This window comes from Musa acuminata, chromosome BXJ1-5 (genome assembly GCF_036884655.1).
Source record: "Musa acuminata AAA Group cultivar baxijiao chromosome BXJ1-5, Cavendish_Baxijiao_AAA, whole genome shotgun sequence".
Taxonomy (NCBI): domain Eukaryota; kingdom Viridiplantae; phylum Streptophyta; class Magnoliopsida; order Zingiberales; family Musaceae; genus Musa; species Musa acuminata.
This window is the reverse complement of record NC_088331.1, coordinates 1,783,768-1,796,660: the sequence shown is the minus strand read 5'-3', so window position 1 is coordinate 1,796,660 and position 12,893 is coordinate 1,783,768. Positions and strand designations below refer to the sequence as shown.

The window sequence follows — 12,893 nt, the reverse complement described above, 5'->3', positions numbered from 1 at the left end:
ATCCCTTGAAGATGGGAAAAAGAAAAGAAAAAAAAAGAAAAAAAGTCAACTTTATTATTAATCATAAAACATTTCTTCACCTTAATCACACAAACACACACATTAGAACTACAACTACACAAGAACATTTCATAAAAATAAATAAATTAAAATTAAGATGGATTGGATATTAGAGATTTGCTATCAACGGTTAATATTTTGTTATCAATGGTCAAAATTGTATTTCTAATCATAAGAAAATATTCACTTGATGTCTCACAAATGTGTGGAGCACATAAACCAAACAACTACTATTCATGTGACAATCATACTAAATTTTTAAGATTTTAATAGCTAAATTAGTGAATATATTTAAAATTTATAAATTAGATTTTAAATTAATATTTAATTTTAAATTTCAAGTGTTGTGTTTATTTTTTTCTATATTTATTGGGGTGGGTGTGTGTGTGTGTGTGTGTGTGAGAGAGAGAGAGAGAGATGCAGATCTGCATCTTCTGCTCCTTCCTATAAGTAGCCTCCGAGATCTCCTTTGACGCTCGCACTGCTCTCTCGTCCTCTCTCTCTAGCGCTCTTCTTGGGGACCACTTCCTACTCCGCCCGCGACGGTGAGCTCTCCTCTCCCTCAATTCTCTCTTCGCCACTACTTCGACGCTTCAGTCTTGTCCACGTTCCTCCTTTCGCGCTTCTTTTCCCCTTTTTATCTGCCCAAAGAGAAGCCTTTTTTTTGGACAGATTGGATCTAGAACTGCTTTTGTTTCCTATTTTCGAGGCTCTTCCGGTTGGTCTGCTTCTCTGCTGCTTGAGCTTGTGGTTTATCTCGTCATTTGCTGAATCTTCGCTATTTCTTGTTCCCAAGTTGGTTTCTCCTCTTGAAATTTTGTTCTGGGTTGTGGGTGTGCTTCGGATCTGTTTTATTTGGTTCTGGATGTTGATCATTGGGCTGGGTTTGCTTTTGGATCTGGTTCCGCGCGCATGGTTTCTTGTAGATCTGGTTACCTTTGATTGGAAATGCTTTCGGTTTTACTGTTTGTGTGTGTGACATGTTGAATCCGCTTCTTTTCCTGGGTTTCTGATGATTAATACGAATTAGATCTGGTGTGAAAGATCGAACCTTTCTATCTTAATGATGTGGTATCATTACATGACATGGTGATTTGATGTAGAACTGGTTGCGTTGCTACTTTGGCATGTAGATCTATATCATGGGTCATCGTTCTCAACATTTGATTGATCTTTCGTGAGAGATTTACATTTTATTGTTTTGTGAAGCTTTGTTGTTTGTGTGAGAGATTTACATTTCCGTCTCTCTTGGTTGGGTTTGATTCTTAGCACCGACTCCTCTTCTGATCCTATTTCTATCACTAGTTTTGCAATTTATCCTTGTCTTTTCATTGTGATTGCAAATGATCTTTCTTATGAATATTTTATACAATGCAATGAACTCGTGATACATTACTTTACCGTTTTCTGCATTGGAAGTGATGCCATATGGTTTAATCGGGAGGTGACCGATTAATTGTTGCATGACACTGATATGCAACTTTGTATAGTCTACACACCCTAGCATGCCATGGTCTTAGCATCAGAGAAAGTAGAAATTGCCCCTGTTTACTCTTTTCTCTGGAAAAAAATTTAGTTCCAATTCTCAGTAGTTGCTTTCATAGTTTTATGATAAAAAAAGGTACTTTGCTTCGTGTTTATCACTTGTTTTCTGCACAGAAAGATACATAACAAGTTCTCTTATCTAAGCCGTTATGGGAAAGTTGGTTTGATTAGAAGTGTTTACATGTTAAACAGTTTGGTTTACTTATCTGTAATAGATGGATAATAAGATGCAACTTGACGAGATGGAGAGTTTACAAATATATAGTTTATTTGGTTAGGAAACCTTACCATGTTTTTTTCTGGTTAATCTTATTTTATCCATCCATGTGTTTTTCTGTTCTGTTGTGGTTATCTGTACCAAGGTTTGATATTTTGATTCTCAAGAACTTATTATGTTTTCTTCTCTCGGCATTTCTAGAAAGATGGCATCACACATTGTTGGATATCCTCGCATGGGGCCCAAGCGAGAGCTCAAATTTGCATTGGAGTCTTTTTGGGATGGGAAGAGCAGTGCCGATGATTTGCAGAAAGTTGCAACTGATCTCAGATGTTCCATCTGGAAGCAAATGGCTGATGCTGGGATCAAATACATTCCTAGCAATACTTTTTCTTACTATGATCAAGTGCTTGATACCACAGCAATGCTTGGTGCCGTTCCTGAGAGGTACAACTATACTGGTGCAGAGATTGGATTTGATATTTATTTCTCCATGGCTAGGGGAAATGCCTCTGTGCCTGCTATGGAAATGACCAAGTGGTTCGACACCAACTAGTAAGCCATCTTAATCTTCCTATCATCTAATTTGATTTCTTTTTCGTTCTTGTACCATTACTGACATGCTGACGTATTCTATTTGTCTAGTCATTTCATTGTCCCGGAGTTGGGCCCAAACACAAAGTTCACCTACTCTTCCCACAAGGCGGTGTCTGAATACAAGGAGGCAAAGGCGGTAAGCACCTCACTCCACATCATTATTCTATAAGTTTCCTTGATCATGTTTGAAAGTTTTATCTATTTTGGCACTATCTTTTAGACATCATGTTTTCCATGTCTTCATTCTTGCTATTTGCCACCTTGTTTTTTATGTGATCTTAAACTTGAAATTTCTTTTTCTCTCTGATTTGAGGTGTCTAATGTTTTAGCTAGTAGTACTTGGAGTATGTGAGATTTCTGACATTTCTGTATTGCTTTAGTCATAATATCAGTTTTCATTACATGAAGGAATATGTATAAACTTGATGGTGCCCTGTTTTGATGCCTACTAATTGCTTAACTGTTTGAGTCAATGCACACTACTTGTGTTACTAATGTGAACTCTAGTGAACCCTATTCCCATGTGGTTGAACTAGATTATTGAAATAAATGACTCCAATTGTGAAGAGGATTTAAGCCTTTTCATGTACATTTCTAGTCTGATTATCAAGGTGGAAATGGTTTCACATCTGTTGGTACCTTTTAGCTCTTGACATCACAATGGTTTGGAACAGGATATATTGTAGCTTCATGATTCTTCATTTCAACCTCTCCAACTGTATTATATATTTTGTGAAATGTATCCAGTAATCAAGTTTTGTTTTCTTTCTTCCAATCACACAGCTCGGAATTGAGACTGTTCCGGTACTCATTGGTCCTGTGACATACTTGTTGCTCTCAAAACCTGCTAAAGGTGTTGAGAAATCGTTTTCTCCTCTTTCACTTCTCGGAAATATTCTGCCCATTTACAAGTAAGGATCCTAAATAAGCTTCTGGTCCATTTTGTTTTATTTTCCTTTTCCTCCTTTATACTTTCTGTACTCATGGTATCGCCATACACAGGGAAGTTACTGCTGAGCTAAAAGCAGCCGGTGCTTCATGGATCCAGTTTGATGAGCCAACCCTTGTCATGGATCTTGAGTCTCACCAATTGGAGGCATTCACAAAGGCCTACACAGAACTAGAATCATCATTATCTGGCTTGAATGTGCTTATTGAAACTTACTTCGCTGATGTTCCTGCAGAAGCATACAAGTAAGTTTGTGATTATTCTGACTGTTGTTCCACATTACATCTTTATTCTTCGAAGAGCTCATTGTTCTTAAGCATTTTACAGGACCATCACTGCTTTGAAGGGTATCTCAGGTGTTGGGCTTGATCTCATTCGTGGTACCAAGACACTTGACTTGGTCAAGAGTGCAGGCTTTCCAGCTGGTAAGTATCTTTTTGCTGGAGTCGTGGATGGAAGGAACATTTGGGCGAATGATCTTGCATCCTCTCTCAGTACTCTCCAGGCTCTTGAGGCCATCGTGGGCAAAGGTTCATGCTTTACCTTTCTTCTCTTTCCAGCTAGATTCCTTTCAATATACTGCTGATGGTATTTGTTGTGTCCGTAGACAAGCTTGTCGTCTCAACTTCATGCTCACTCATGCACACTGCTGTTGACCTTGTTAATGAGACAAAGCTGGATTCTGAGATTAAGTCATGGCTTGCTTTTGCTGCACAAAAAGTGGTTGAAGTAAATGCATTGGCTAAAGCATTGGCTGGTCAGAAGGATGAGGTACTTATCACTACCTATGATGTCATTTTTTTGTCTTCCTTCTAAGACAGAGGAAATTGATTTGGTTTATAGTCCCATTACAAGTATCCTTATGATTCTGCTCTAGTATCTATTTGGCATGTTATGGTTTCGCGCTTTAGCAGTCGACACAAGAATTGGCACAATAAAAAAGATGGTTGGTCTAGCCATATCACCTTCAGCATTGATTGACATGATGTGTGCAAATTAACATGGAAATCCTTGAATTACCTTATTTTAAACAACTTTCTTATTAAGGTTTTTGTTTTATGCAACTTTGGTTGTTAGCGAGATATTAGTGAACTTTTTCTGCATGTTGAAGCCATTTAGTCTCAAGAAATATAAAACTCCAGAGCATGGAAGTGCGATGCACATCACCCGTTTGCAAACTCTAATATGCAGCTATCTTATTGATTACCCAATTGCCAGAACCGTTAAGGTCTGATTATGACTGTTGGTTTATGTGCACAGGCTTTCTTCTCAGCTAATGCGGCTGCTCAGTCTTCAAGAAAGTCATCTCCTAGGGTGACCAATGAAGAAGTTCAAAAGGCGGTAGGTATCTAAAATTTGTTGCTCATTTCTGGTTTCTCTGAAAGGTTTAAGAATTCAACAATGGCATTGCATTGCAGGCTGCTGCTTTGAAGGGCTCTGACCATCGTCGAGTTACCAATGTTAGTGCTAGGCTAGATGCACAACAGAAGAAGCTCAACCTTCCAATTCTTCCTACAACCACAATTGGCTCATTCCCTCAAACAATGGATCTTCGGAGAGTCCGACGCGAATACAAGGCAAATAAGTGGGTGCTTCCTAACAACATGCCTTTTGTTTTGCATTATTCAACTCCATTTCCAGTTCTTATATTTATCACCATGTATATTTGCAGAATCTCTGAGGAGGAATATGTGAAGGCCATCAAAGAGGAAATCAGCAAAGTTGTTAAGCTCCAAGAAGAACTTGATATTGACGTCCTGGTCCATGGAGAGCCAGAGGTAAGCATGTTGAATATGTTATATGGTTTCGTTTTGGGAACATTTGGAATTAAATGTAGCAGGTAGGCATGTGTTAGACTAAAATTTACTGCATGGTGTCCAACACAAACTTTTATTGGCATCTGTTTTTAGTATATATATATATATATATATATATATATATATATATATATGATCAAGTAATTCAATGCTAAGCTTAAATTTGAATTTTGTTTTCCACAGAGAAACGACATGGTTGAGTACTTTGGGGAACAGCTATCAGGCTTTGCATTCACAGTCAATGGTTGGGTGCAATCTTATGGATCTCGATGTGTTAAGCCTCCCATTATTTACGGTGATGTTAGCCGTCCCAACGCAATGACTGTTTTCTGGTCTAAAATGGCTCAGAGCATGACTGCTCGCCCAATGAAGGGAATGTTGACGGGCCCAGTCACAATTCTCAATTGGTCATTTGTTAGAAATGACCAACCAAGGTGAGCCTTGTTGCTAATGTGCTCATAAAAATTAAATTCTGTAGAAGTTACTTTCTTTTCATTAAAGTTTGCATAATATTTTATGTTCTTACCTCCAGGTTTGAGACTTGCTATCAGATTGCTCTTGCTATCAAGAAAGAAGTTGAGGATTTGGAAGCTGCTGGTATTCAGGTAAGTCTATCTCTTGAAAAACTTCTATTAAACCATTTGAAGTTTTGAACGAGTTGGTGAAACAAAAATAAACAAGGTAACCTTTAGCTCTTGCTGGTCTAAATCCTGAATTTGTCTGGATAGAGCAATACAAAATATTGTCTGTTCAGATTCATCTGTATGCTGAAACAATCTGGTAACTTTTTCATAGCCATCCAATATGAAGGGTGAGCTGTGTAAACATTTCCTTTACATAAGTTATTAAGATTCCCTGGCCCTTCTTGCCTATACATATATACCATTTATGTAAATGGATACATGTGTGCACAAACATCAAGTACAAATGTGAAACATTGATGGTACTGTTTATATGGCACCCTGTAAACTGAAATTTGCATGTTCTATTTTAAATTCAGTGATCATTGACAATGTCACATGACTACATCCAGTGTGGCACTTGTGAATCCACAAAAGTGAAAAATATTGTTATTTCTTTTTCTCAGATTGAAACTTCCAAAAGATAATTTCCCTAGAGAAAGAAGAACAAAAAAAAGAACAACCAAATTAAGAGGAAAAATTGTCATTTTTATGTGCAATTTAATTGAGGTTCTTTCATGTTTAATGTTCAGGTTATCCAAATAGATGAAGCAGCTCTCCGAGAAGGCCTTCCTCTTCGCAAGTCCGAGCAAGCTTTCTATTTGGACTGGGCTGTTCATTCCTTCAGGATCACAAACTGTGGCGTCCAGGACACTACTCAGGTTCCCTTGTCATCTTCCAATGCTTCCGTAGCCTTGATATCTATCTGAATCTTAGAGATCTTGTACTCGTTGATTAGATTATCTTTGTCTGATGAGTTGTCTCATACAGATTCACACCCACATGTGCTACTCTAACTTCAATGATATCATCCATTCCATCATCGACATGGATGCCGACGTGATCACAATTGAGAACTCCCGTTCTGACGAGAAGCTCCTCTCTGTGTTCCGTGAGGGAGTGAAGTATGGTGCTGGTATTGGCCCAGGCGTGTACGACATCCACTCTCCGAGGATACCATCCACAGAGGAGATTGCCGACCGCATCAACAAAATGCTTGCCGTTCTTGAGACTAACATTCTCTGGGTTAACCCAGACTGTGGGCTCAAGACTCGCAAGTATGGTGAAGTTAAGCCTGCTCTGACCAACATGGTTTCCGCAGCGAAGCTCCTCCGCACCCAATTGGCCAGCACCAAGTGAGGCTCGACTACCACCCTACCGTCGCATCTCTAGTGATTCTTAGTCAAAGATAAAAATTCTCTGAATGTTATCAATAATGTCAGTCTGTCTGTCATTGCTATGCCAATAGTTGGCAAATTAGGTCTGTGTTATTGGAATCTTTACCTCTGTTTCTATCTCTGGTTTTTTGAGGTGGGTATCGTGTAGACTTCCTTGCTCTTGAGAACCAAAAGAAATACAAATGAGATGTCAGTGTGATTCTTGCTTTTGATTCTAAACTTGAGGCCCCAATCGACTGTTTCTTTTCCTATCATCAGCCTGAACTCATTAGATTATGGATCAGTGACATTGATCACTGGGATCCAATTCCGATTGACATGTGAACTCTCTGTTCATCATGTAGCAAATCAGTCCAGGATTATGCAGGAGCTTTGAGTTATGTCTTATTTAAATTGTATGTGTGTGATTCCAAAAAATTAAGATATTGAAACGATTTGCTAGAAAATAAAAATGCATAGTGGAATCCATGATTTGTATCTGAGATGCAATACCAAAAAGGAAATAAAAACAGAGTCTTCCCTATTTATGCTTCCAAGCAAAATGAGCAGCTCTCAATGTGGAGTTCTTCAAATAGACCTAATGAATTATTTGTGGACAACCACAAGTGTTTTGGACTCTCAAATTATCTATAGTTTCATTGTTCATTTTCACATTATACTTCTTTTATGTGGACAACACATTTTGTGCTTAATTACCATTTTCTTCTTTTCACTTCTTTTCTAAACGATTATGTTTCCATTAATGAAAGTGTTTTGTGTAATTTCATCAAATAAGAGAAACTTAAACATCTGACTTGTTATGCTCATTCCCTAATACCCAATATAAGACAAATAAAAGAGTGTTACAAGAAATTTTGATTCGATGAGTTCCATCGGCATTATCGTAGCACAAGAAGAAGAAGGTAGGAAGCCGGGGCTCTTTTGTTTCTCTAGTATTGCATGTTGTGGCAACAGCTAACACGAGGCTGGAACACGGCGCAACGCATGCCGACCTCCGCCTGCAAGCTGACTCCACCAACAATGGCGGAAGATGATGATGTCCATGCCAAGACGTAGTGTACTTATATGTGCCTCACTTAGCACGTCGAGCTCTGAGAAGCTTATAGCAGTCAGCTTGAGCTCCAATGGCTTCCCTGCAGACCATGTTCGTAGTTCTCTCCTTCGCCGCAGCTGCGCTACAGTCTGCCATGGCGGCAGATATCGTTGTAGGCGATGAGAAGGGCTGGCTCCCAGATTTCAATTACACATCCTGGGCTCAGGGCAAGCAGTTCAAGGTTGGCGACAACCTCCGTAAGTTGTGTAAAATGATTGATAAAGATTTTTCGTTAGAATGGTTGAAAAAAGAGGACTAAAAAAATAATATCATACTGATAAATATCGAGATAGTTGGATAATATATATTCGAGTCCAATCAATAATTTAATAACTTTTTTTTTTAAATTGATGTCTGACTCGATATATGTTAATCTTGACTAGTTTAACTCACACTCATGAACTTCGTAAAGAGTCGAAGTTTCGATACGAACAAAGTTAGTTATACCATCGACCAAGATTAGGATAGTAATTATAATAAGACTCGACTGATGTCAGATGACGCCTCACGCCTCGATCGACGCGATAGCACATAGTCAAACAGATCAGAACGCTGACCGAGGCGCATTAAGGTCGGCTCAGGCTCGGTTCTTCATGTCATGCCAGCACCAATGTCAGACGCTACCAGCCTGCCCCCTGCAAGCGGACACATCAGGAAACAGTAAGCTTCCCTATAAATACTCTCGCATTCCGAACACCAAAGGAGGGGGACGCACCAAAAAGACTTCTTCATCTGAAATCTCCTTCACATCAACTAATTTGATCATCGGAAGGGTCGGGTCAAGCCTCCCGACCTGACCTGTGTGCAGGAACAAAGACGGGGCGCCTCTCATCGCGTGCCCAAGCGAGAAGTCCCCTCCCGGAGGAAGCGACGACCCCATCTCGATCGGACCACCGTGATCGGCCACCTCGACGGACTCGAGGGCCGTACCGGGAAGATCCCCGTCATCCGGACCCGGACCCGAACCGAGCTGCGTCGGCCCCGAGGCCACGGCTCAAGATTGTTTACACCGACACAAGTTATGGTTCCAAATAAAATTAACTATACCTATCCTTACGAACGAGGGCAAGACAATCGAATCAGTGGAGAATGATAGAAATAATTATATAAAGGAAAGATTGAAAACATAAAAAAAAGACCAGAAGAATAGACTCGTATTAATAAATACAGTGAGAGCCGGATGATATATTCATCGGTCTATTCTATAATCTATTAACTTAAAATTTTGAATTGAATTGATATCAAACTTAATGTTAATTAGTTTGACTTACAATCATTATTAATTAATTTTTAATAATTTTAATTTTATGAGCAATAATCTGATAAGCTTAAGTTATTAGAAAAAATTACAATCCATGCCAAACTCTCACATCCATTGGGGAAAAATGGAGATAAAAGTTTCATGACAAATATCTTAAACTATTAAAAAAGGGTCCAACTTATATTAAACTCTAGCACTCAAAATAGTGTGGCTGATTGAGGATTGAGTAGTGGTAAGTCTCTTTCGATGATTGAACAAGAAGAGCAAAACAAATATAAAGAAGAAAGAAACATATCTCAAGCAAGCAACAAAAAAAGAATCTTGGAGAAATATATTAGAATGGATGAAGAATTAAACTATCATAATTTAGGTTTTCTCTTTAAATTTCAAACATCAAACTAGAGTGATGAATGTATGCGCAGTGTTCGAGTACAAAGCAGGGGCTCACAACGTGATGCAAGTGTGGGGAGTCGAATTCGAGGCATGCAGTGCAAGTGCAGCAGCCATTGTTTTTGCCACCGGCAATGACATGGTGGCTCTCGACGCCCCAGGAAAGAGATGGTATATCTGTGGGGTTGGAGATCACTGCAGCCGGGGCCAGAAGCTTGCCGTCGACGTTCTACCAGCAGCCATGAGTCCTGCTTCACCTCCTTCCTCACAACCTCCACCGCCACCACTTGCTCCTTCTTCACCACCTCCTTCATCATCCCGCTCGCCGAACATGATCGCAGCACGAACATACCACGCCCTGATGGCGGCGGCGGCGGCGGCCATGGTCGCTGCGGCATGAATGCTTCATCGGCTACCTTCCACTACGCTGCACTGTTGCAAGATTGATGTGTTGTGTGTCGTATGCTTGTCTCACGTTGGGCTCATCTTTCTTCCCATTGAGAGCGTAGAGTAACTGTACTCACTGCAAATCTATCTAGTAAAGTACAAGATTGAGGAAAATGTGATGAATGCATTCGTTAAGCAGGAAAAATACATGACTCGAAATGCGTCATGGAAAGATGGATATCGTAAATTAGGGTAGATGCATTTTGGCTGGCTGTAAGCATATGCTTGAAGGAGATGGTAAATAGATGATCTGAAAGATACATATTAAAATGGACGTTGCTACACTGGTCAAAGCTTTCACGAAAGAAGAAGAGCGAATCTTTGTCTTCCGAATATTCTTTCTTAGCTTGGGGGGGGGATTTGAACGTGAGTTCCAAGGCATTGCGATGGATTAGTCAACATCATCAATATGTTTATTGATTAACTATGTATACTAAAATCTCTAAAACAATACAGAAAAGGGACTAATCGACCTTCACGATTGTATTCCTTTTTGTGTTCATCGATGAGCAGAGCCATGATTACAATCTTTTGGAGGAAAAAAAAAGAGATAGCATATAACATTGTGGTGCAATGCACCATGGATGCCTTCTCTTCCTTTCCTTTGTTGCATCAATTTTATTATGCAAAATAAAAGTATATATGTATATATATGCATATATATTGGTAAATTTATCAAAAAAGCTGTCCCAACTTCAGAAAAAATTCATAGAATATCCCTGGTCACATGAAAAGATCATTTTACTTCTATCTCCATTAGATTCATCATCGTTGCTCACAGCCTCCCCTCGACGTCAACCATGGGTTGCCCTCACCTACAGCCTCTGTTTTTAGTCGCCGAGGAGCTACAGAGGCCAATAGAGATAAAATGCATATAGTCTTATTTTCCTAAAAATAAGAAAAATAATGGAAAATAATATAAGAAAATTAAATATCTTAATGTTTTAGCATGGAAGCCCCAAACCGAAATGAGGCTTCGATGTTAACTCAATGTTGCTAGAGCTTATAAAATTAAATTTAAGTTTGATTATGATTAAAATATTTGACTATGATGATTTAAAATTTGTATTTGAGTGAAAATTAATTTGTGAAACTATAGTTCTTCTCTTCTGCGTTGTGAGCAGAATGACAATATTGCGTCATAGTCTCAAATCTCTATATTACTATCAACATCCATTGTGAGAAGAGTGCCAATGTCACTGTCTCTGTCCTCTTCGTTTTCTTCGTCCTCTTTGTATCGCTTGTTGCATGCTGCAGGCAACAGCTTACTCGAGGTCTAAGCTAGCTGGCTGCGCTGCATTGCCGCCCTCCGCCTGCTGCTCCCGATGACCTTAGACATAGTTCAAGCCAAGGTGTCATGCATATCTATATATGCCTGCCTCAGCCTGCGTTTCCTCTGCATCCAAACTCAAGGCTAGCTTTGAGGAGCTTCGAGCAGTCGAGTTTGGCTCCAATGGCTTCCCACCATATGCTGCTTGCAGTCCTTGTCATCCTCGCCGCCGCCGTCGCTGTGCCACGGTCTGCCATAGCTGCAGACTTTACTGTCGGCGACGACTCCGGTTGGCTCCCGAACTTCAACTACTCGTCATGGACCCAAGGCAAGGAGTTCAGGGTTGGCGACAACCTCGGTAAGCCATATCAGATGTTGAGAACTGCATAAAACAGATACTTGTAGAGCATATGTAAATGGATCAAACACATAGCAGGCAATGACAAGTGAGTGCTTTGGTGCAGTGTTCAAGTACATGCAAGGGGCTCACAATGTCATGCAGGTCGGGGGACCAGACTTCAAGGCATGCAATACATCAGCAGTAGCAATCAACACCTTCACCAGCGGCAATGATTTGGTGGCTTTGGACACTCCTGGAAGGAGATGGTACATGTGTGGGTTTGGTGATCACTGCACCAGGGGCCAGAAGCTCGTCGTCAACATTCTTCCAGCAGCCATCAGCCCTGCTTCGCCTCCTGCCTCACCACCCTCTGGTCCTGCTTCACCACCTCCTTCTCCACCACCCCTCAGTCCTGCTTCTCCTCCTACCTCACCTCCCACACCACCCTTCGCTCCTGCTTCACCTCCTACCTCACCACCACCATCGCCCTCCGCTCCTGCTACACCACCTCCACCACCCCTCAGTCCTGCCTCTCCTCCTACCTCACCTCCCACACCACCACCACCACCACCCGTCGCTCCTGCTTCACCTCCTACCTCGCCACCACCATCACCCTCCACCCCTGCTACACCACCTCCTCCGCCACCTGTCAGTCCTGCTCCATCTCCCTCCACGTCTCGCGCGTCGGACAGAATCACGGCACAAGCATACCAGATCCTGATGGCGGCGACGGTGGCGGTGGCGATGGCCATTGCGGCATGAACACTGGATCAAGTTCCAGTCGGCTGCATTGTTTCCGGATTGATGTGTTTGTTCTACTATGTCATGTTTACGCTCGTCTCACTGTAGGGGATTAAGTTGACGCAACATCTGTTCCCAAATAAGATGTTCCTTTCATCATCTTTGTCACTGGACAAGTAATTTATCTGTGCTTAATGACTCCTGAAGCTCTTCTATATATAGTAGCAACATCAAAATACAAGTTTGCGCGGGAAAAATATATCAATATAATCGATGAGTTAGTGAATTATTGTACGAGAAATAATACA

At 40.6% G+C, this 12,893-nt stretch overlaps 3 protein-coding genes across 3 annotated transcripts; all 3 read left to right on the top strand.

The window, feature by feature from the left end:
* The first annotated feature begins 464 nt into the window (after positions 1–464).
* On the top strand, positions 465–7,262 carry LOC103983510 (5-methyltetrahydropteroyltriglutamate--homocysteine methyltransferase 1). Its single transcript, XM_009400721.3, has 14 exons — positions 465–605; positions 2,024–2,377; positions 2,468–2,555; positions 3,203–3,330; positions 3,422–3,613; positions 3,696–3,898; positions 3,976–4,139; positions 4,629–4,709; positions 4,787–4,953; positions 5,041–5,146; positions 5,369–5,619; positions 5,718–5,790; positions 6,399–6,527; positions 6,637–7,262. The coding sequence occupies exons 2-14, from the start codon at positions 2,028–2,030 to the stop codon at positions 7,003–7,005; spliced, it is 2,301 nt and encodes a 766-aa protein (XP_009398996.2). The 5' UTR covers positions 465–605; positions 2,024–2,027; the 3' UTR covers positions 7,006–7,262.
* Positions 7,263–8,167: 905 nt separating this feature from the next.
* On the top strand, positions 8,168–10,187 carry LOC103983731 (blue copper protein 1a-like). The gene is made up of 2 exons (XM_009401005.2): positions 8,168–8,333; positions 9,820–10,187. The coding sequence occupies exons 1-2, from the start codon at positions 8,168–8,170 to the stop codon at positions 10,185–10,187; spliced, it is 534 nt and encodes a 177-aa protein (XP_009399280.2).
* Positions 10,188–11,687: 1,500 nt separating this feature from the next.
* LOC135675039 (uclacyanin-3-like) lies at positions 11,688–12,606 on the top strand. The gene is made up of 2 exons (XM_065185298.1): positions 11,688–11,862; positions 11,969–12,606. The coding sequence occupies exons 1-2, from the start codon at positions 11,688–11,690 to the stop codon at positions 12,604–12,606; spliced, it is 813 nt and encodes a 270-aa protein (XP_065041370.1).
* The last annotated feature ends 287 nt before the right edge of the window (positions 12,607–12,893 follow it).